Below are 23,062 nucleotides of genomic sequence, written 5' to 3'. Positions count from 1 at the left end.
TCAAGGCACGAGGTGTGAGTCATAGCTCCCAGACCCATGCCTGGCACTCAGGAGGTGAAGCATGTTCCACACCACCCACCAGACCTCACTGTCCCAGTGACCCACCTTTTTGGTCTTGTCTGTGACTGGTGGGTACAAAGAGCCATCTCCATCATTCTTGGTCAGTGTTCCCCCGGGCTGAGAATCTGTGGAGCAAGAGGTGGGTAGAGAAGCCAGCAGGAGCCTGCAAAGCATCCCCTGGCCTCGGCAACTCCATCTCCAGCAGCAGGGCCCCTGTGAGATCCCTGAACAGCACTAAAGAGGCAGGCAGGAGGGGGGCTCCGGAGCAGGTGCCTAAGTGGGAACTGGGAGCCTCGATCATAGTGCCACCTAGTGTTGCACTCTAGAAACAGCAGGCAGTAACAGCCATGGGCAAGCCACCAAACTGAGCCTACTACTTTCAAGCTGTCCCACAGTGTGGTCCACTCGTCTCTCCCACATTCATCCTTGAACCATCAGAGCCAGACTTCGGTGTCCCCAGCCTCACCCAAGTCCCTCTGTAAGGCATCCTTTCTGGGCTGGTCCACCCCTTTCCAAGAGGGGAGAGCAGTGGGCTCTGGGTCTGAGTACTGAAGGGCACGGCACCAGAGCCAGGCACAGGGAAGCCCTTGGGATATTCAGGGACATCATCACCTCTCCTCCAGGCCTGGGGTGTGTGGCCAGAGCGTGGCTGCCCCAAGTTTGGTCACGCTGTGGAGGGAGGGACAGGACAGGTCGAGTCAACATCACCCACTGCCTGTGCCCAACTCCGGTGGCACAGGGCAGCAGGCTGAGCACAGAAGACTTGTTCATTCACACAGTTCCCAGTATGTGGGTGCGCTGGTGGCTTGGGCACAGCAGGGAACAGTGAAAGACCCTGATCCTGGGGAAGACACTGAGCAAGAAAAGCTAGTTGACAGAATGTTCTGTGGAATGTTTGAAAGTCGGAGCTGGCAGGGAGAGGAGAGCTCAGGGCTGGCAGTGGGTGTGCGGGAAGCATACCCCGGGCCTCCCTGAGAATCAGAATCCATGTGCCTATGGATGTTCAATATTGTGTGGGGACAGGGGACAAACACTGCCTATCTGAGGCCACTCCTCCTCCTGACCTGGGGGTGACATAGAGCCTGAGACCACCCACCTTGAAGGTCAGCGACATGTGCAGAGGGGTCACATGAGGGGACACTGCTGGCATGGAGGGGCGGTGTCCGATATTTTGCCTGACGATTCTGCATACCCTGCCAGGGACACCGAAGCCACAAATCACATGGCGGAGGGGCCCATCCTCAGAGCCCCTGAGTGGCCGGGCAGATGTGTCAGTGCTGGATGAAGGGTCCCTGTTCCTGTCCTCAGTCTCGCTCGCGGACAGTGGAGAGTATGAGTGCCAGGCCACCAATGAGGTGGGCTCTGCATCCAGGAGAGCCAAGCTGGTGGTCTATGGTAAGCTGAGGCCCTAGAGATGGAGGCTGGGGACAGGCTTGTATCCATCTTCCACATGGGGATCCAAAATGATGCCCAGACCCCAAGGCCCAAACAAGTGATCTCCGCCTCCCAGAGGCCAGGAAAGACTGGGGCTTGAGGGTTGCACGGGGCACCCCGTTTCACCAGGTGCATCTGCAGGGACAGTGTAGGCCTCTGAGGTGAGTCAGCAGGTCGAGATCTGAGGTGAGCGCACTCAGTAAGCCTCTTGCTGTGCAACCCTGAGGACCGGAGTTTCGCACCAGGCCTTTTCTTTTGGGCCACCACCGCCAAGAGCTCCTACCCCTGCAGACAGGGTGCCCAGGGCAGAGTTGGGGGCCTCCAACTAGCTGGGTCTCCACAAGGGCAGGGCAGGCTGGGAGCGTTCCCTGCTGCCGGGGTGAGCCGGACCTCTCAGATTGAACAGCACTCTTGGCCACCTTGTGTCCCCAGTTTGTCAAAGAATGTCGTCCCTGAGAGGTTGACACACCTGGGCCGACCTTTAGCAATTCCCACTCAGGGCCTCCCCGGATGTGACACCTGGTTGCAGGTAGAACCGGATGTGTCCAGGAATCCCGCCTCTCAGACTGGGTGTCAGCGTACTGGTAGCTGTTGGCAGCGGGGGAGGGGCTGTTCTGGTCCCTGTGTGACGCTGCTGTGACCATGTGAGATGTGTAGTGCCCTTGTGGTCAGATCGGGGACCAGGATAGATGAAAGCAGATGGGTCTTCAGGGGTCCCAGGGACAGGCTGATGACAGGCCTGAGGACCTGGGGATGGAGCAGGATGTGGGTGGCCTGTCTTAGCTAACAAGGTCGGCCACTCTTCTGCTTCTCCTTGCTCCCCAAGTGCCCCCCAGCATCCGGGAAGAAGGGCGTGTGACCAACGTGTCAGGCCTGGCCGGGCAGCCTCTGACGCTGGAGTGTGACACAAATGGCTTCCCAGTCCCCGAGGTGGTGTGGCTCAAGGAGGGGCAGCTGGTGGGTGTCTCCAGAGGAGGCTGGGATGGGGGGGCGTCTATGTGTGACATGTCTTTGGGGATGCCTGGGTGCAGGGGCAGAGGGGAACTGTGGTCCTGAAAGGACTTCCTGGGAGTCCTCTTGGTGGACTGAGACCTCTGGGGTCACCAAACAGCTCCACCGCCCTCTGTCCCCCATTGATCATGTGCTCCCTCTGGCCCCTTGTCCTCAGATCCCAGAGGCTGGTGACCATCGCCTCCTGGATGGTGCCCGGTCCCTCCACTTCCCCAGGATCCAAGAGAGTGACTCTGGCCTCTATACCTGCCGGGCTGAGAACCAGGCGGGCAGCGCCCAGCGGGACTTCAATCTTGCTGTGTTCAGTGAGTGAGGACCGTGTCCTGAACTCCCAAGCATGTGTCAGCAGAGAGCAAGGCGCACAGAGAGGGGCCGCCACAGACCTAGACCCTATCCTCAGGAGCCCACAGAGCATCCACACAGAGGACAGCCACGTGGTTAACGGCAGTGACTACCAGGCAGTCCTGGTTGTCACGATATCTGGCGAAAGCCATTTAAGGGGCAAAGGGCTTATCTGGGCCCACAGTTCAAAGGTAGAGTCCACCACGATGACGGGGCACGTCACAGCAGTGAGTGTGAGGCAGCTGGTCCGTCCCAGGCCCAGTCAGGAAGCAGGGAGAGGTGAATGCTGGTGCTCAGCTCGCTTTCTACTTTTTATGCAGCCCAGGACCCCAGCCTGTGAGGAGGGGCCACCCACATTTAGGGTGTGTCTTCCTCCCTCAATTAACCCAATCCAGAAAATCCCTCACAGACACAGTCAGAGATTTGTTTCCAAATCAGTGGGTTCGAAATCTCATCTAGTTGACAAGATCAACCACCACACAATGGTGCCGCACAGCGGCAGTCCATGCTGCTGGTAACTCAGGGCAAGGGCTCATCCAGCAGCATCGGGGAGCTTCTCTGGTGGGTAGGGTGTGCAGGCCAGGGGACCTTCATGGACAAAGGTCCTGTGGTCAGCCGGGGGTGTGGAGTCTGAGTCGTCGCCTCTCTCCCTCCCTCCCCACCCCCAGTCCCTCCTTCCTTGCTGGGAGCTGGGACCGCTCAGGAGGTGCTGGGCCTGGCTGGTGCTGATGTGGAACTGGAGTGTCAGACCTCGGGGGTCCCCACACCCCAGGTGGAGTGGACCAAGGATGGGCAGTGAGTGACCCTCTCTGTGGATTGTGAGGGGCTGGGAATGGGGGTGGGGAAGCCTGAGAGTGCCCAATAGGTGTGGTGTGTGCCACCCAGCGTCGGGTGGAGGGCGGCGTCGGTGTCACCAGTGGGCGATTGCCAGGAGACCCTGCTCTCATTCTGGTAAAATCTTGCCTTGGCTATCAACTCTAATTCTCTCATTCTGGGAATCAGAGGCCCATGGAAAAACTACATAATGTACAATTAACTATTTTAAAGCAGCTGTTGAATTCACAGGACTATACAACTGTGGCCACCATCTGATTCCAGAACACTCTGATATCCCCCAAACCCAAAAACTCCTATGAGCAGAGTCAGACGATGCATGCTCTTGAGGTCTGGTCCCTTCATTTAGCAGAATGTTCTGGAGATGTGATCCCTTTGCCGCCAGTGTCAGGAACTCGCTTCTTTTTAGGGCTGACTAATACTCCACAGAATGGAGGCCCACATGCTGTTCGTCCTCTCGTGGGCATCCGGGGAACGCCATTCTTATCATAAGCTGCAGTCCCTCTGAGCAGCTACCCTGCAGATACCCTGGCCTGACCAGTGGCTTCTCTCCAGGTCCATCCTGCCAGGGGACCCTCACACCCTGCTCCAGGAGGATGGCCAGGTTCTCAGAATTATCAGCAGTCACCTGGGTGACGAAGGGCGGTACCAGTGTGTCGCCTTCAGCCCAGCCGGCCAGCAGGCCAAGGATTTTCAGCTCAGCATCTACTGTGAGTTCAGTGCCTCCTGGGCCCTCCCGATGCTACCTGGGAGGGGAGGCAAGGGCGTTAACAGGAGCCAAGGGCACGTGGGCCCACATTTGCCCCAAACTACTACTTCACACACTCACTGCTTCTAATGTGTGTTGGAGGATGGTTTCTTTGATTTTCCCCTTACATCACTTGCTCTTGTTTACATGGGAACAATTATAAAGCAGTTTAGTGCTTCACTATGGGAAGCCGGTGTCAGCTGGAAGGAACAGGAAGAACTGGTACACCCAGGCCCTGGGGCATGGCTCGGTGGGGGAATCCCTTGCCTGGTATGTAGGAAGCCCTGAGTATACAGAACAGCACCAACGAACACATCCAGAGAGCTGCCCTAAGCCACGCAGTGGGCACTTAGCCTGCGTCTGTACTCTGTGCTAACAGCGGGGTTGAGCGCTTGGGGAGCAGGCTCAGCTGGTTAAACACTTGCTCCATGAGCACGTGAACCTGAGTCTGAATCCCAGCACCCATGTAAAACTCCAGACATGGTGGCCACGTGCCCGTGCTGTGTGGCCCTCCAGGATGGTCACCTCACCTGGACAGTCACTGGGGAGGCCGAGACGAGTGGACTCTTGGGGCTTTCTGGCCAGCTAGTCTAGCCAAACTGATAAGGTCCAGATTCGGTGTCACAAAAAGTAAGGGGCAGAGTGTAATAGAGGAAGACACCGGATGTCAACTCTGACCTTTGTGTGTGTGTGTGTGTGTGTGCACCCACATGCACGTGTTCACACCCATTTGAACATATGTGTGTGTGTGTGTGTGTGTGTGTGTGTGTGTGTGTGTGTACAACATCTCCACATCCTCATACACAAGTAAACAAAATCTTTTCGGGGTGGTTCTCTGTGTAGCCTGTCCTGGAACTCACTCTGTAGACCAAGCTGGCCTTGAACTCACAGAGATCTGCCTGGTTCTGCTTCCCGAGTGCTGGGATTAAAGGTGTGCGCCACCCCCGCCCAGCAATAAAATAAATCTTAAAATGAGAGTTGAGTAGAAGGGGATGGACAGGCTGGTGACATGGTGGCCTCACATGGAGTCTTTTCTCACTGCCATCAAGGGACATGGTTAGAAGGGCATGGTTCCGGGAGGCAGGGTGATCTCACGCTGTATCCATGTGCCTCGGCCATCATCCTGGGTACCAGTTGTGAGTGCCCTGCCCTAGGGAAGCCCTGATCAAGTTCCTCCACAGATGGGGACCCCGAGACCCAGAGAGGGGACAGGACCTACCCCAGGTCATACAGTGAGTTAGAGGCACTGTGGTCCCTCTCCCCACCTGCACCATCCCTACCCATAGTGACTGGGCTTGCGTCCCACACCGGCATGTCCCTGAACTGGCCTCTTCTGTCTGTGTCCCAAACCCTCTCCCCAGCCCTCATGCCTGCCAGTCCTTAGAGTAGAAGCCTGTACTGTGTGCATGCCGTTCAAGGGACACCAGGGACTGACTCGGTTCATCTGTGACCACCCTCATGTTCCTCTCTGTCCCCAGCACCTCCCACTATCTGGGGCTCTAATGAGACGGGGGAGGTGACCGTCCTGGAGGGCCACACAGCGCAGCTCCTTTGTGAGGCCCGAGGAATGCCAGCCCCTGACATCGTCTGGCACAAGGATGGGAACCTGCTGGCCCCCAGCCCGGAAGTGGTTTACAGCAAGGGTGGCCGGCAGCTCCAGCTGGTAAAGGCCCAGCACTCCGACACTGGCCTCTATACCTGCCAGGCCAGCAACCCTGCAGGCCTCACCAAGAAATCCACCAGGCTGGAGGTGTATGGTGAGCAGCCAGGGGGCTCGTAGCTATGGGCAGCTGGTGTGGACAGTGTGAGGTGACCTCTGCCTGTCCCTGAAGGTCAATGAGGGGTGGCCACTTAGAGTATTCAAAGACAAATGAAGTGATTCAAGTATGGGGTTCATTTCAGCCATCTGCCTTGCCTTTCCTGCACAGATGAGGAAACTGAGTCAGAGGCAGGGCCTAGGTAGGAGTCTATGCAGAGTCTAATTACCCCTGGAGGACTGTGAGGCTCCCCTCCCCAATGAACTTCCCAGGGTGGTGTGAAGATCCCCGCTTAAACTATGTGTAGCTTAGGACTTAGAGCAAGACTCACGGCCCGTGGCTCATGCGCAGTAGAACCATCTGAAGAAAGCATTTGGCCTCCTGTGTTCCCATGGGATGAAGAAGCTTGCCAGCTCATACCTCAGGGACGCATGGGCCCTGTCCCCCTCCCTGGGAGGGTCTGATGTCACATCTATGAATTGGCAATCATGAACAGTGGGCTCGGAAAAAAAGTGGGGAACACTTGCCGGATGGTGGTGACGCACACCTTTAATCCCAGCACTCAGGAGGCAGAGGCAGGTGGATCTCTGTGAGTTTGAGGCCAGCCTGGACTACAGAGAGAGTTCTAGGACAATTTTGGCTGTTACATGGTGAAACCCTTCCCCCGCCAAAAAAAAAAGAAGGAAGAGGGAAGGAAGGAAGGAAGGAAAGAAGGAAGGGAGGGAGAGAGGGAGGGAGGGAGGGAGGAAGGAAGGAAGGAAGGAAGGAAGGAAGGAAGGAAGGAAGGAGAAAAATAGGGAGCACTCTTGAGAAAGGATTAGGGTGAGCCTGGGTAAGGCAGAGTGAGGTGCTTTGGGGAGTCGGGGAACAGGACAGGGTCAACAGGAGTCATTTGGCCCCTGAAGAGTCGGCAAGGGAGCTTTGACCACATAGGTGCAAAGAACTTGGGTGCTGGAGTCTGGAGGCCGTGAGCTGAGGAAGGGGTGGGGCCCACTGCGGCATCTGCCACCAGGGGCTCCGTGAGGCTCCGACACCTCTGGAGTAGAATGAAAACTGCATGTCCATCATCCTCTCCAAGAGCCTCGGGGCTCTAATGAGGTTTGAAGCATCATGAAGTTCATGATGGCACAGGATCATCTGCTGGTGATCCTCTCTGCTCTGCAACTCGGGGGCCGAGGGACGTGGCCCCCAACACACCCCTTGGCTTGGCTGCAATGATCTCTGAGCACACTTCAAGTGTCAGGAGCCCCCATATCGTACCATCTTGGCTCAGATCTGCCTTAGCCATCTGCTGTCTCTCTCTAGGGGTGAGGAGACTTCCAGGGATAGTGGCCTAGTCTGGAGTCCTGGAGACCCATCCCTGTTCAGTAGACAGTCTGGTGTTCTGATGACAAGCTTTCTGGGTGGTAGTGGGAGCAGAAGAGATATAAGCAGGGGCTGGGGAGGGGCCTCCAGGAGCTGAGACAGATGAGGTTCTTCCAGCGAGGGTCTGAGAGAGGCTGGCTGGAAGAGACTGTGTCTGAGCAAGACCCAGCTAATAGGATGAGGCTGGGGAGCAGAGCTACAACCATTGATCCCTGAGACACCCCTGTCTCTTCCCTAGTTTCACCTACCATTGAGGGTGCTGATGGAGGGCCGTACCTGGTGCAGGCCATGGCTGGGAAGCCCGTGGCACTGGAGTGTGTGGCCAGAGGCCATCCACCCCCCACCATCTCCTGGCAGCACGAAGGGCTGCCAGTGGTGGACAGCAACGGGACCTGGCTGGAGGCAGGTGGCGTCCTGCAGCTGGAGAACCCAGGAGAGGCGTCTGGTGGTCTCTACAGCTGCGTGGCCAGCAGCCCTGCCGGGGAGGCTGTGCTGCAGTACTCGGTGGAGGTGCAGGGTGAGCCCGCTGTGGAAGGTCCCCTCCCATGCCCACTCCGTGCTCAGCCCCAGAGGAGGTGGAGGGTGGCAGAGAAGCACAGGTGCCCTCTCCCTGTGTGCCACAGGTGAACAGTGAGACCTGGTTTGGGAAGACGTGGTGGGAGAGGCAAGGTTGAGTGAGGGGGCTCTGATCCTCACTCCTTCCCACAGCCCTGGACTGCCCAGGAAGGATGGTGCTCTGCCCTCTGTCCACAGGATGGGCATGCCCAAGAGCCTGTCTGAGCCCCCAGCCTGGGAGTGGGTTCGAGTCCTGCTCAGCTGACACTCATTTTCTACCTTCCCAGACGAGACTCTTTGTGGCCCTCTGGGACATAAGATAGAGAGCAGACTACAAGGCAGACAGGGCTCCCGGTCCTTAGTCTAGCTGAGGACAGACACGAGATAAATGGTCTCTGGGGAGGCCATAGAGCCCCTCTCATGGCCTTCTGTGGCCCTGGAAGGCCTCCTGGGGGAGCACTTGAGGGGAGACTAGAAGGCTGTGGGGACTGGGGCCTTGGGAGCACTTAAGGCCAGGATGAGCTCCAACCATCCAGCAGCATGTCCTGCCCACAGTGCCCCCACAGCTGCTGGTGGCTGAAGGCATGAGCCAGGTGACTGCCATCGTGGGACAGTCTCTAGATCTTCCATGCCAGGCATCAGGGTCTCCGATGCCTACCATCCAGTATGTACAGAACTGGCCAGGGTGGGGGCAGGCAGAATGTGGGCTGTGGTGAGAGAGGGTGACAGGGAAGCCATTCCTGCTCCTAGGGATGTAAATGTGGTCATGAAGCCATGGGAGGGAGGCTTCAAGGTGACCTTACCCCCTCTCCACCTATCAGGTGGCTGCAGAATGGCCGCCCGGTCCAGGAGCTTGCTGGAGTGCACCTGACCTCACAGGGGACTATATTGCGCATCGGCCACGTGGAGCTGGGCCACTCGGGCCTCTTTGCCTGCCAGGCCACCAATGAGGCAGGGACATCTGGGGCTGAGGTGGAGGTCTCTGTGCATGGTGAGCAGGTATCTGGGGGTCTGGGGGCTCTGGGGCAGTGGGCAACCTGAAATGATGGGGGTAGGGGAGCTGGAGGCCACAGCAGGCCTGGGAATGACATGGGACCTGTCTCCTCTGTGTAGACTTCTAGGCTGGACTTCCAAAGACATAGATGGGAGAGGCTTGTCTTAGCTGCTCATCACACTTATCATCTATCCTGTCCAATTGCCTGGGGACTTCCCTTCCCCTGCCTCCGCTCACTCTCATCCTGATGAGCACATCTAACTGCATTTAAATCTTTGATACACACCACTGTCTCTCTTCTCAGTTTGCCTAGCTCCTGTTTTTCAGGTCTGCTCTTTCTTCCAAGAAGCCTTCTTGATTGCACCACACTTTATCCTCACTGTTCAGTCTCTCATGGCTACTGCCTACCACCCTCCTTCTCAGGAGTGGATTGGGTAACTGTCCTTCTCCACACCAGCTCTGAGACCTCCAAAAGGGCAGCATGGTGGTCTCTTATTTTATGTGGGGCCTACGTCAGTTATGGTCATAGAATGGATATGTAATACTCTTATGGACACATGTGGATAAGTAGATGGATGAATAGAATGGATAACTGGATGGATGGCTGATTGGATGCATGGATAGGCAGTTAGGCAGATAGCAAGATGGATGGATGGATAGATAGCTAAGTTGCTGAATGCATGGGCTAGATGGATGGGGAAGTGGATGAGTAGGTAGATGAATGGATGGACAGGTAGATGAATGAATAAGTAGATGAGTATGTGGATAGATATGTGGATGAATCAGTGGATGTATGGATAGATAGATGAATGGATTGGTGGGTGGAGGGTGTGTGGATGGATGGATGGATGAATGGATGGATGGATATGTAGTTGGATGAATGGATGGGTGGATGTGTGGATGGATGGGTGGATGCATAGGTGGACAGATGGATGAATGGATGGATGGATGGATGGTTGGATGAATAGACAGGTAGATGGATGGATGTGTGGGTGGATGGTTGGATGCATATATGGATGGATGGATGGATAGATGAATAGATGGAACTATGGATGCATGGATTGGGAAAACTTCCAAAGGGAAAGCACTGTTGTGTTGGCTCTCTGTGGGGAGTTCCTTCCCTTACCCAGATGTTTGAGGAGCAGGGGTTCTAGAAGCCATTCCTTTGGCCAGACCTTCAAAGCCACACTTTGACTTGTAGCCATTTAAGGAGTTACTGGGTGCTCACTAGAGGCCTCTTGAGCCTGACTCAGGCTCTCTCCATCTCTCCTGCCCAGAGCTCCCATCAGTGCACATCTTGGGGGGTGAGAACCTCACAGCCCCTTTCCTGCAGCCTGTAACCCTCCAGTGTGTAGGTACTGGAGTGCCTACCCCGAGCATCCGCTGGTGGAAGGATGGTGTGGCCATGGCAACCTCAGGGGGCAGACTTCAGGTACAGTTAGAGACCCAGGGCTGTCTGTCAGACAGCGACTCTGTGGAGGTCCTGGAGACCCTGAGCAGAGTCTTTGCAGACGGGTGGAACAACAGAGCCCTCAGCATGTGCACACTGAATAGGCCTTTGGGTGCTACACCTGGGGAATGGAGGGGGCCCTTAGCCTGGTCCAGGCCCCAGAAACTTGGCTACCAGAGGAAAAAGACAGAGATGATATCATGGAGAAGAGAGGAGCCCAGGAATGTCAGTGCTGGGCCCACGGCTCACTTGCAACGCTTGCATCTGCCTGTGGAGGCCATTCCCACATCCTGCCCTCTTCTGACTGACGGTGGCCTGGTCCTGGATTGCATGGCTTCCTCTCATCCCCAGACCTTTCTCTCCCAGATCGAGAAGGCAGACCTGAGAGATGAAGGTGTCTACACGTGTGCAGCCACCAACCTGGTAGGGGAGAGCAAGAAGGATGTAACACTAAGGGTTCTGGGTAAGGACTGCAGCTTGATTGGGGTCCAAGGCCTGGGGTGACTGGTGGCACCTCAAGGGACCTTGATACTGGGAGTGGGAGTTTTAGCTTTACAGCTGTGTGCTTAACCTTGCAAAGCGTAGACAGAGCTGAGACGAAGAATAGCAGTAGCTGGTGGACCCTTGCAATGTTTTCAGGGGTCACCTTGCCCATGTTAATGGCTCCCTTGCTGGCTGGATTCATGTTTTGGGGTTCATATGTGTCCCTGGAAGTGTGGACAAGCCCTGTCTGGCTACTCCAGGGCTGCCTGAGTTTCCAGATTCTACTGTGCCAGCTTTGGCTCCTTCATGGGGCTGAGGTTGTGGGCCAGGAACCCTGTGTGACCTCAGTGAAGAGCTCATAGCCCCTGCTCTGGTCTGGGGTTTTTCTAAGGACAAGCTTCCTGGTCCACGGATGTGAGAGCCTTGTTGCCAGAACCCTTTAGGAGAAGTGAAAAAAGTCAAAAAATGGCTGGGATTGGGGCTGCCTGGAACTCACACCCTCCAAGAACAGTTTCTCCTTGTGACCCCCTAGTTCCCCCCAACATTGAACCAGGCCCAGTCAACAAGGCGGTTCTGGAGAATGCCTCAGTGACCTTGGAGTGTCTGGCTTCAGGTGTGCCTCCTCCAGGTAAGACCCCTCCCCTTGGCCAGAAGTCCCCTCTAGCCAGTCCTCAATCCCTGTGGAAGGGGCTGCAAGTACCCGGAGCTTTGTTTGTATGAAGGTCAGGAACAAACCTGTAAGAGTTCTGTACAGGGGTTCTAGCATCCCCAGGCTGGTCCAGGCTGTGGGTGAAGAATAGGATCCCCTCCACCTGGTCCTCCCAGGTCAGCATGAAGGAAAAGAACTGGGCCACTTGAGTGAATCGGATGAACGCCTGCATCCGGGCTAGGGTGAAACTTATCCATGTCCCAGGAGGAGGGCCCATTTCCTGTCCCCTCATGGCTAAGGACAGTCACTTGTATTGGGTGGGTGAGCCCAGGAAATCTTACCTCCTGTGGAGCCCCTAGGTAGGTATGGTGGGCCCTGGCTGGAGATAAGGAAGCCGAAGGCATAGTGCTCCGCCCTTGCCTTTGAGGCTGTCCAGGGTGCTTGCCTTCTACACCAGTGGTTCTCAACTTGTGAGCCGCGACCTCTTTGGGGGTCAAATGACCCTTTCACAGGATCGCATATCAGGTATCCTGCATATCAGATATTTACATTATGATTCATAACAATAACAAAATTTACAGTTTTGAAGTAGCAATGAAAATACTTTTATGGTTGAGGGTCACCACAACATGAGGAACTGTACTAAAGGGTCGAAGCATTAGGAGGGCTGAGAACCACTGCTCTGTGCTCTCCTGGGAAAGGGTAGCAGCTATGGGGAAGAGGAGAGGGCTTGGCTGGTTTGGGCTCTTCTTTACCTTGGCTGACTAGCCCCCATCCTCGGGCTTCCTCTTAGCTCCTGGTCTTGTTTCCTGAGGTGATGTGTGTGCTCACTCTGGGAGTTTTTCTGAATGCCCCGACAGCCAACAGTCAGCAGCTGATAGGATGATTGCATACGTCTTTTCTCTCCCAGATGTCTCCTGGTTTAAGGGCCGCCAGCCTATCTCTACCCAGAGAGGGGTAACAGTATCAGCTGATGGGAGAGTACTTCGCATTGAGCGAGCCCAGCTTTCTGATGCAGGGAGCTACCGCTGTGTGGCTACCAATGTGGCGGGCAATGCAGGGCTTCAGTACGGCCTACGGGTCAATGGTGAGTGGTCAGGACTGTAGGGCCTTTTCCAAAATGCTCGTTTTCTTTGCATTTGTCTAGCCCTCTGTCTCTTGTCACTTGTTTTTCAGCTTATCTACCCATCATTCATCTGTCCATCCCACATCTACACATCCATGCATCTGGCCATCTACCATTCACACGCCTATCCTTACATTCACCCATCCACCCACCTTTGTTCCCATCCATCACTCATGTATCTACCCATCTACCATCTACTTTTCCATCTATTCATCTATTTACTATCTACCCACACACCACTCACCCACCTATGTACCCATCCATCCATCTATCTCCCTACCCATCTGTCTACCCAACAATTATTCCTTCCATTTATCCATCCTCCATCCATCTACCCACTGAACCACCATTTACCCACCCATCCATCCACTCATCTATTCATTCATCTACCAACCCATTCACTAGCCAGCAATCCAGCCTCTCATTCATTCATATAAAGAATTAATTGTCGCCGGGCAGTGGTGGCACACGCCTTTAATCCCAGCACTCGGGAGGCAGAGCCAGGCGGATCTCTGTGAGTTCGAGGCCAGCCTGGGCTACCAAGTGAGTTCCAGGAAAGGCGCAAAGCTACACAGAGAAACCCTGTCTCGAAAAACCAAAAAAAAAAAAAAAAAAAAAAAAGGAATTAATCGTCCATTCATTGATCCAACCATCCATGTATTCCAAACTTTGGTCCATCCATTCACCCACCCATCCAGTCTTCCATTTATGTATACAAATATCTGCCCATCCGTCATTAATGCAATATCTAACCATTCAGTCCTGTGCCCATTCATCTCATCATTGATCTATTCCTCTATCTAAGCTACAGAGAGGTAGGAAACATGAGAACATGAAGGGAGGCTGGGTTTTGAGTGAATTTCCCTAGGGCCATGTGAACAAATATTAATACATCCCATATAGATCCCCAATGGCAGGAATGATTCCACCCAAGTCCAGCTTGGGTAACCAATGAGTTTACTGGGCTTTGCTTACAGGATCATGGGTAAAGGGTTTCTCATAGGAGTATGGATGACCCCCAGATAAAGGTATTAACAAAAAGTCACATATCAGCACCCCAAAGGCTGCAGAGTCCCTCTTCTGTCAGTCTCCCACCCCCTATAACACCTTTAGCATCCTCTAGCACCCCCAGAGACCATGTGCAGCTGGAGGGAGGGAGCAGCCTTCCCTACCTTCTCCTGCAGTGAGGGAACCCCAGGAGGCCCAATCTTGTGAGAGTCTCAATCAGGAAGTTGTAGCTGCTCTGGTGAAGATGGTAATGGCCATGGCATGCATGGAGGCCAACATTAACCAATGCTGGGTATGCCTGGAGCATACAAACAGAGAGGAATCGGGGTGCTGCTGGTAGCCAACTAGAGCTGGACCACTTGGGTCTCACGGGCCATGAGGAAAAAACCAGCTTTGCTCTTGAAAGCCCCCTGGAGACAGTGGGGTCTTAGCTGTGGTTCTCCCAGGATGGCAGTGTCACATCTGAGATCTGAGTCAGGAGGACCCTCAGCTCTCACTTCCCATACGATCCCCATGATAAGTCACTTCTGCTGACCCAAGGCGTGAGTTTGAGTGTGGCGTCAGCCACATTCTAGCTGATTAGCCTTGGGCAGGCTCAGAAACTGAGCCTCAGTTTCTCATTAGTAAAGCCTCCGGGGTGTTGACACAGTGTCTATGACATGGCTGCCTGGGTCGGGATGCTACACCCATGTTTTGTTTGTGACCTGTGTTCCCGAGGGTACACCAGCTTGTGTCCCCTGCTTCCCTTTGCAGTGCCACCCCAAATCACCCTGCCACCCAGCCTGCCGGGCCCAGTACTGCTTGGCATGCCCTTCCGTCTAACCTGTAACGCCACTGGCACCCCCAGTCCTACGCTGATATGGCTGAAGGATGGAAACCCTGTGTCCCCTGAGGGGACCCCTGGCCTCAAGGTCAGTAGCACTGGGTGGCCCCGGAGCAACCTCCTGCTACGTTCCATAGGCACTGGCTGCAGAGGTCAGGCCCTGGGAGCCTAGGGTGAGGGAGAGGTGGAGTCCCTTCTCACCCAGCGATGGTACGTGCCAGCTGAATATGCAGACTAGAGTGTTCTGTAGCCACACTGAAATGAGGAAAAAGAGAGCTAGCTATGATGTGCAAGCCCAAACCCCAGTACTCAGGAGGCTGAGGCAGGAGGATCACCATGACTTCAAGGCTAGGCCAATCAACATAGTGAGTTCCAGGCCAGTGTGGGCTACATGTTGATCTCTCTCAGTCCTCCCTCAGAAAGAAGTAATGAAAAGGGCTGGGGATGTAGCTGTCCACAGAGCCCTTCTATAGACAGCCTCGTATAGGCTAGGCATGCCGACATACACCTGGAGTCACAGCACTCTGGCGGTAGAAGCAGGAGAATCAAGGTTATCATTCTCCGCTACATGAAAAGTTCAAGATCAGTCTGGACTGTATAGGACCTTCCCTCAGGAGGAAAAAAGGCAAGCCAATTTTTGTTTCATTTCTGAAATAGGGTCTCACTGTGTAACCCTGGCTGTCCTGACACCCGTTATGTAGTATGTAGACTAGACTGGCCTTGAACTCACAACGATTGGCCTGTCTCTGCTCCTCAAGTGCTGGTAGTAAAGGTGTGCATGGCAAAGGCAAACCAATTTTAATGCTATCAAATCCAATATCAAAAAAGGTGCATTTTCACATGTGAAATCACCTAAAAAAAATCACTCACAAGACATCCCATACTCTTCTTTTCACACCAGTTCTGATTATGTGTTTTATACACGAGGTCCATCTCAACTTGATACCTCTTGAGGTCTCCTGGCTTCACATGACAAGTGGTCACTGGGGTGGGCAGAATGGCTCCAGGTGGCTCTTCTAGAGACAGATACAACTGCCACCGCCAGCAGGGTCCTGAGGTTAAGGGGTGCAGCTTATGGCCCCCCTGTCTTGGAGGGGTCTGGAACAGGGTTCGAGAGGGTGTGGTACCAGGGCTCAGGCACTGTCCCTGTAGTAGGAGGGGCATTTGACGTGGACTTCCCTCTGGGGGTACAGGTCTTCCCCGGAGGCCAAGTCCTCACCGTGGCCAGTGCCCATGCTTCAGACGCGGGTAGCTACTCCTGTGTAGCAGTGAGTGCTGTGGGTGAGGATCGTCGCGACATCGTCCTGCAAGTTCACAGTGAGTCTCTAGCCTGGGTGGGGGTGACCATTCCAAGAAGCTGGGCTTGAGGCGGAGAGGGATCCCCAGCCATGTGCTCGGTCCAGGCAGGGAGCAGATGGAAGAAAGGGGAGTTGGCACCTGACCTTGTGGTCACCATTAGATAGTAGAGACCTGTCCTGGGGCATGAGCGTCCCCATGGGTGGGCAAGTAGCAGGCAAATGGCCATGCACGGCCAGGAGCTCTGTGGTTAGGGCAAGGGGAAGAAGCATGATGCTCCAGGGTTGGGGCAATGTGCAGAGTCAGGAGGGAAGCCCAGGGCTCTCTGGCTCCCACACTGAGGGGGTTGGGGCTCAGCAGGTCAAGGCACTTGCCACCAAGCCTGCACAGCAGGGCTGAGGTGGCAGGACTAGGCTGGATGTGACTCTCATCCACTAGGGTTTGTCCCTAGCTGCGGGAATTGGCTACCTCAGTTGTGGCCTTTCCTGGTGTCCCATCACTCACCTTGGGGTTCCTTCCCTGTTCGTACGCACAGTGCCCCCCAGCATCCTCGGAGAAGAGCTGAACGTGTCTGTTGTGGTCAATGAGTCCGTGGCACTGGAGTGCCAGAGCCATGCCATGCCGCCCCCTGTGCTTAGATGGCGGAAGGATGGGCGACCCCTGGAGCCTCACCCTGGCATCCGCCTCTCTGCAGACAAGGCCTTGCTGGAGGTGTGCAGCTGTGCAGCGGACTGCCTGAAGGCGCTGGCTGCTCAGGGCAGGGCTTATGGGTGTCTCAGGTCCCTGTGAGCAGTGATCAGCTGAGTGTGACCAAGGATCACCCACCAGGGGACAGAGCCCTCAGAGTCTCCCTCAGGACCCCAGCCTATGCTTGCTGCCCCTCCCCCCCCTTGTGATAGGACCACTCCCATCTCTAAGCACCACCTTTGATCTCCTCTCCTCTCCCTTTATTCTCATTACCTCCGGGTCAGGGTCTGACCCCAAGATGATAGATCCCTTACCCATCATCCTTCACTCCCCACCTTCTCTTCTGGTGGATTCTGGTGGACTTTCTGAGCATGGTGGGAATAGATGAAGGCCTGGATTAGGACTGGCTTGCCATATGCCCAGACTCTTGGCAGATCTAGGCTGTGGGTCTGATGTAGAGGAGCCAGAGGGTGACATGGAGCGGCCCTGGGTTCTAGAAACCTCTTGGTGTCACAGGCAGGAAGCTCCTGTCACAGCTTCACATTGCAGCTCAGTGAGGTCACGTGACATGATGAGGTTAACACAGGCCGTCTAGGGGCGACACTGTCTCTGCTTGACTCACTGACTAGCTAGCTGTCTTTGCTCCTGGCCAGGTGGACCGAGTGAAGGTGTGGGACGCGGGCCACTACACCTGTGAGGCCCTGAACCAGGCGGGCCGCTCTGAGAAGCATTTCAACTTGAATGTCTGGGGTGAGGGTCTCCAGGTCCCCTCCCCCAGGGCTGGCTTTCAGATCCCAAGAAGAAGGGGGGACACCTATCTGGGCCCCAGGATACAACCCTCCCTCCCATCCCAACCCCCTCAATTCCTGTCTGCTCTGAACCAGTCCCTCCAGAGTTCCCCGCAAAGGAGCCTTACACCCTGACTGTGAGCGAGGGCCAGACCGCCAGACTGTCGTGTGACTGCCAGGGCGTTCCCTTCCCCAAGATCTCATGGAGGAAGGATGGTAGGATGGCTGCCCTCTCTCAGCTCCCCTCACCCAGCACCCCTCACCCAGCACCCCCTCACCCAGCACCCCCTCACCCAGCACCCCTCACCCAGCACCCCTCACCCAGCACCCCCTCACCCAGCACCTCTCACCCAGCACCCCTCACCCAGCACCCCTCACCCAGCACCCCTCACCCAGAACCCCCTCACCCAGCACCCCTCACCCAGCACCCCTCACCCAGCACCCCCTCACCCAGCACCCCCTCACCCAGCACCCCTCACCCAGCACCCCTCACCCAGAACCCCTCACCCAGCACCCCCTCACCCAGCACCCCTCACCCAGCACCCCCTCACCCAGCACCCCTCACCCAGCACCTCTCACCCAGCACCTCTCACCCAGCACCCCCTCACCCAGCACCCTCACCAGCACCCCCCATCCAGAACCCCCTCACCCAGCACCCCTCACCCAGCACCTCTCACCCAGCACCCCCTCACCCAGCACCCCTCACCCAGAACCCCCTCACCCAGCACCTCTCACCCAGCACCCCCTCACCCAGCACCCCTCACCCAGCACCTCTCACCCAGCACCCCTCACCCAGCACCCCCCTCACCCAGCACCCCCTCACCCAGCACCCCTCACCCAGCACCCCTCACCCAGCACCCCTCACCCAGCACCCCCTCACCAGCACCTCTCACCCAGCACCCCTCACCAGAACCCCTCACCCAGCACCCCCCATCCAGAACCCCCTCACCCAGCACCCCCTCACCCAGCACCTCTCACCCAGCACCCCCTCACCCAGCACTTCTCACCCAGCACCCTGGTGCCTCAGTGAGGGTGTGGGTTTCCAGCCTTCAATGGGGACCAGCTGGCTCCAGAGGTGCTTTTCCCCAGCCCCTCTGTTTTGCCCCCATCTGCAGACCCCTTCTAGACTGTGACAGCAGACTGATCTTCAGGCCCCAAATCCCTGTCACTTCTGCCAGAACCACCCCTCCCCAAGCCCTGGCTGGTCAGGGTCTCCCTGCATGGCTATCTGTCTGTCCTGTTCCGTCGGTCTGTGAACCACATGAGGCACTGTTTTGGCCACTGCTGCATTCAAAGTCCAGAGCCTAGAACAAAATACTGTGAGGGTTTTCCTTAACCCGCATATGGAGAGCAGGTTGGACGGGGTTTTGGGGACCTGGGAAGTCAGCAAAGTGGACCAAGGCCTACCCTCACCTGAGTGGTCAGGTGACTCACAGAAAGTGAGCAGTCACTCCGGGCCTTAGGGAGTGGGTTACAAAGGGAAAAGGCATGTGTGGCCAGGATTTGGAATTTTAAGTTATGTGGCTGGAATGTTTGACCCAAGATGAGGGATAATCCTGAGGACAGAGCAAGGAGAAGCATTCCAGGCAGAGGTCACGGTAGGGGCAGAGGCCCTGGGGCGGAACACACCAAGCATGCTTTTGGGACAGCAGAAGGGTTCAGCAGGGCTGTGGCAGAGTCAGCCAGATGGACACAGTGGGAAATGGTCCACAGAGTGGTGGGAACGGAACTGGGGTCATTGCGAAGGGTTTGGTTTGACCTCTAGTGATACAGGGCAGGTCATGCTCAGAAGTCCAAAGTTGGGAGCATGGTGGCTCAGAGAGATGCCAGGATCCAGGGAAGGCTTCCCGGAGGAGGTGTCGTTATGAGGGTGCCTAGAGGCTGGAGCTAGTGGTTGGGAGGACCACTTTTCCTCATGTAAGGACCTCAGGTCCCTGGACCAGCACTCTTTTCTCACTGTCCCAGGTCAGCCCCTGCCTGGGGAGAGGGATGGCCTGGGACAGGTGTTGGCAGTCGGAAGGCTGCTGTACCTGGGACAGGCCCAGTCGGCCCAGGAGGGGACATACGTCTGTGAGTGCAGCAACACAGCGGGGACCAGCAGCCGGGCGCAGCAGCTGGAGGTTCTGGGTAAGCCCTGCCAGGGCGGGGAGGCGTGCACAGACGAAGGAAAGAGCTGCCGTCTAGGCCACGTGGGGGTGGGAGCAGCAAGGCTTCCAGCCCAGGTTCTCAGCTCCCAACCTGTGCACACGGGACAGCAGGCCCCTGCGTGCCTCCGAGGTCCAGCAGGAGAAAGCATGCCCTGACGTGGTTGGACATGAGTGTGTACAAAGCCCCTAGAGAGCCCATGCTCGTGACGGGAATCCTGCTGGAGAGGAGGCTTGGTGGTCGGAGCGTTTGCTAGGCAAGCGTGAGAACCATAGTTTGGATCCCAGAGCCCATGTACATGGCAGGTGGGCGTGGCAGTCTACTTGGGTCCTTGCCTTGGAAGGCAGAGAGGGGGTCCCCAGAGCAAGGGGGCTGTTAAAACTAGCTATATTGGTGAGCTCTGGGTTTGATTGAGAGACCCTGCTTCAATGAATAAACTGGAAGAAGGACTGAGGATGATTCTGTATGCAGACCTCAGACTTCCACATGTACGCACATGTGGGCATACATGAGCAAACATGCTACAGGCACAGCACACACACACACACACACACACACACAGAGAGAGAGAGAGAGAGAGAGAGAGAGAGAGAGAGAGAGAGAGAGAGAGAGAGAGAGAGAGAGAACGTGGGGGTGGGGAATGAAATATCCTGGCCTTGTAAAAACCACACTGTCGGGACAGAGGACTTTGCTGAGTTGACAGAGTGCTTGTCTAGCATGTAACACTTGGGAAGGGGTGCAGGAAGGTCAGTTCAATGTCCTCAGTCACATAGTGAGTTCAAGGCCAGCCTAAGCTACATGACACACCAGAAGGGGGAGAAAAAGAATCCCAGAAAGGCACTGGCCGCTGTAGTCCCTATTTGAGAGGCTGAGGCAGAAGGAATACAAGTTCAAAGCCAGCGTGGGTAACGAGAGACACTCCAGCCTGTGAGACTGAAACCACACAGCCCAGGAATGGCTGAGTCTATTCCCCGGGGAGCAGCCCACCCCGATTCCCAGTGTGTCTGAGAGGTCACTGATGGATACAGCTGTCACCCTGCCACAGGGATGGAAAGGCTCAGAGAGGTGAAGTGAACTGGCCAAGGTCACACAGCTTGTAGTGCAAGGAAGAGCAGAGGCCTAAATGGCTGTGTCCACTGAGGCCCTAACCCCCGTCATGGCGCCATCTGGCGGCCCTAACTACCTCCACTGAAAGGCTTCCTCCCACCTCAGTCCCTCCTCAGATCACCGGCCCTCAGGAACCGCTCACAGCAGCCTCCGTGGTCCAGGGTGGAAACACCACCCTAGACTGCAATGCCACAGGGAAGCCCCTGCCAGTGGTGACGTGGGAGAGGAATGGTCAACCTGTCCAGATGGAACCTGGCCTGTGGCTTCAGAATCAGAACCGCAGCCTACACGTGGAACAGGCACAGGCCTCCCATGCCGGTGGCTACAGCTGCGTGGCTGAGAACACAGCTGGGCGTGCCGAGAAGAGGTTCACACTGTCTGTTCTGGGTGAGGACCGATGGGATGGCCGTGGGGAGGATGGAGCCGCTGGCTGGGACGGAGAGAGTAAGGTCAGGCAGTCTCAGGCACAGCCCTAGAGCCACGCTGTAGACATTGGGGCTTCTTCATTCTGGGCTCTGATGAGGGCTGCCACTGGGGACCGTGGCCACTGGGGTCCTCCTGAGTGCTGTTCTCAAAACACCCAAGTCCTCCCTTCCCCCTGACTCCTTTCCCCTCCCTCCCTCCCTCCCTCCCTCCCTCCCTCCCTCCCATGCTGGCCTTTTCTCATCCTATTCCTGGTAACCCATGTTCTATGCGGCTGGTGGGATGTTCTGGGAGGATCTGGGGTAGGAAAGCTGGAGAGACCACACACATTATAGAAGAATCAAGATACCTGCCTGGAGGAGGTGGCCCTGGAGCTGCAGCTGAAGGACTAAGTGGGAGTCGGGTGGCTGCTGGGTGTATAGGAAGAGAGGGGTCCTGGAGCCCATTACCACCCCTGCTGTGTACCCGGATCTATTTCAGGGGGAGGCAGGGTGTTCCCGGGGAAGGCTGGGAAAGGGGTGAGCGTGGTGGGTTGGGAAGGTGCCTCTCATCAGGCCTCACTTCTGGGGGTCTAAGCTTTCCATGCCTCGTCACCCCAGGGGTAGAAGGTGGAAGATCTTTCCAGAAGGGCAGCATTGCCACTTCATCCAGAGCACAGGTTGGGGGGTGGGGGTGGGCTCCCCTTGGTAAACATTCCACCCTGCTCGGCTCCTGCCCCATAATGGGTGCTGGAAGAGGGAGTTTTGTGCATTTGGCCAGGTATAGCTCAGTTGGAAGAGTATTTTAGCCTTCTACCAACAAAGTCCTGGGTTCCATGACCAGAATGAAATAAACCAGGCATTGTGGTACACTCTGTCATCCCAGCATTTGAGGGGTAGAGGCAGGAAAGTGAGGGATTCAAGATCATCCTTGGCTACATAGCAAGTTGGAGACCAGCCTGGGATACATAAGACACTGTCAGAAGAAGAAGAGGAGGAGGAGGAAGAGGAGGAGGAAGAGGAGGAGGAGGAGGAGGAGGAGGAGGAGAAAGATTGTTTATATTCTTCTGAAAGGGTGGGGAAACTGAGGCCTGAGGTTCCTGTCTGATCCCAAAGACCACTTGTGGCCACACTAGTACCCATGTGGATATCACTTCTTTGATGGAAGCAGCTGGGACCCTCCCAGTCCTCGATCCCTCCCAGTTCACAAGTGGGGCTTCGAGTCCTTGGGCAGACAGAGTGGAATGGACAGGAGTGCTGTCTGCCCTCTGAATGCAGTTCTCTCTGGTCTAGTACCTCCTCAACTCACTGGAGACTCCGACTCACTGACTAATGTCACTGCTACCTTGCATGGCTCCTTGACACTGCTCTGTGAAGCTGCAGGGGTCCCACCCCCAACAGTCCAGTGGTTTCGGGAGGGACAGCCCATCAGCCCTGGAGAGGACACCTACCTCTTGGCAGGTAAGGCAACAAGCCAGATGTGTTTCCAGATCAGTCTGTTAGATTCCTATGACCTCTGACCCTGAGCTGCCAGGCCTCAGTGACCCATCAATTGTGGGATTGCAAACACATTTCCCACTTGGAAGAGGTCACCAGATGCATTGTATAGACAGGAACAGAGAAACTGGAACTAGGCCAAGTACAAAGGGGACTGGCAATCAATTAGTAATGTCTGCCATGAGTGTAGGAATAGTGGTGATGATATGTGTGTGTTATCTGCCCCAGGTGGGTCTTACAAGATCTGTGATTTCTCTGTGAGGAAATAGCTCTGCATCAAAAGGAAGAAGCCTTTTTGGAGGGAAGGAGGGGGACTCTTGGAACAAAATGAGCATCTGAAATAAGCCAAGACTATGTAGTTCACTGTTGCCTCTTAGCCCTAGCCCAGAGCCACCAAGAGCCACCAAGAGCCAGCATGTCAGGTCCTTCTTGCCATAAGAGGTCCTCACTTTTATTCTGATATTGTGCTCTATCCTTTGTTTACTCTCAAGGGCTCAGGTTC

At 55.8% G+C, this 23,062-nt stretch overlaps 1 protein-coding gene across 3 annotated transcripts in view; it reads left to right on the top strand.

Moving 5' to 3' along the window:
• Window positions 1-23,062, top strand: part of Hmcn2 (hemicentin 2) — a 152,571-nt gene that overhangs the window by 69,692 nt on the left and 59,817 nt on the right. For 2 of the 3 annotated variants that reach the window (XM_037204583.1, XM_037204584.1), the window contains exons 26-47: window positions 1,261-1,455; window positions 2,321-2,451; window positions 2,663-2,810; window positions 3,516-3,642; window positions 4,237-4,391; window positions 5,611-5,661; window positions 5,908-6,186; window positions 7,790-8,068; window positions 8,662-8,770; window positions 8,928-9,097; window positions 10,378-10,532; window positions 10,917-11,013; window positions 11,566-11,661; window positions 12,593-12,769; window positions 14,570-14,727; window positions 15,833-15,956; window positions 16,471-16,646; window positions 17,276-17,372; window positions 17,507-17,626; window positions 19,376-19,537; window positions 20,768-21,049; window positions 22,357-22,524. In XM_037204583.1, coding sequence (XP_037060478.1) covers window positions 1,261-1,455; window positions 2,321-2,451; window positions 2,663-2,810; window positions 3,516-3,642; window positions 4,237-4,391; window positions 5,611-5,661; window positions 5,908-6,186; window positions 7,790-8,068; window positions 8,662-8,770; window positions 8,928-9,097; window positions 10,378-10,532; window positions 10,917-11,013; window positions 11,566-11,661; window positions 12,593-12,769; window positions 14,570-14,727; window positions 15,833-15,956; window positions 16,471-16,646; window positions 17,276-17,372; window positions 17,507-17,626; window positions 19,376-19,537; window positions 20,768-21,049; window positions 22,357-22,524 — 3,456 coding nt within the window. The remainder of the gene's footprint in view (window positions 1-1,260; window positions 1,456-2,320; window positions 2,452-2,662; window positions 2,811-3,515; window positions 3,643-4,236; window positions 4,392-5,610; window positions 5,662-5,907; window positions 6,187-7,789; window positions 8,069-8,661; window positions 8,771-8,927; window positions 9,098-10,377; window positions 10,533-10,916; window positions 11,014-11,565; window positions 11,662-12,592; window positions 12,770-14,569; window positions 14,728-15,832; window positions 15,957-16,470; window positions 16,647-17,275; window positions 17,373-17,506; window positions 17,627-19,375; window positions 19,538-20,767; window positions 21,050-22,356; window positions 22,525-23,062) is intronic. The other variant, XM_028884655.1, reaches the window with a different exon arrangement.

The sequence above is a fragment of the Peromyscus leucopus genome, chromosome 4 (genome assembly GCF_004664715.2).
Source record: "Peromyscus leucopus breed LL Stock chromosome 4, UCI_PerLeu_2.1, whole genome shotgun sequence".
Classification (NCBI taxonomy): Eukaryota; Metazoa; Chordata; class Mammalia; order Rodentia; family Cricetidae; genus Peromyscus; species Peromyscus leucopus.
The sequence above is the reverse complement of the archived record's forward strand: the minus strand, read 5'-3'. Positions and strand labels throughout refer to the sequence as shown.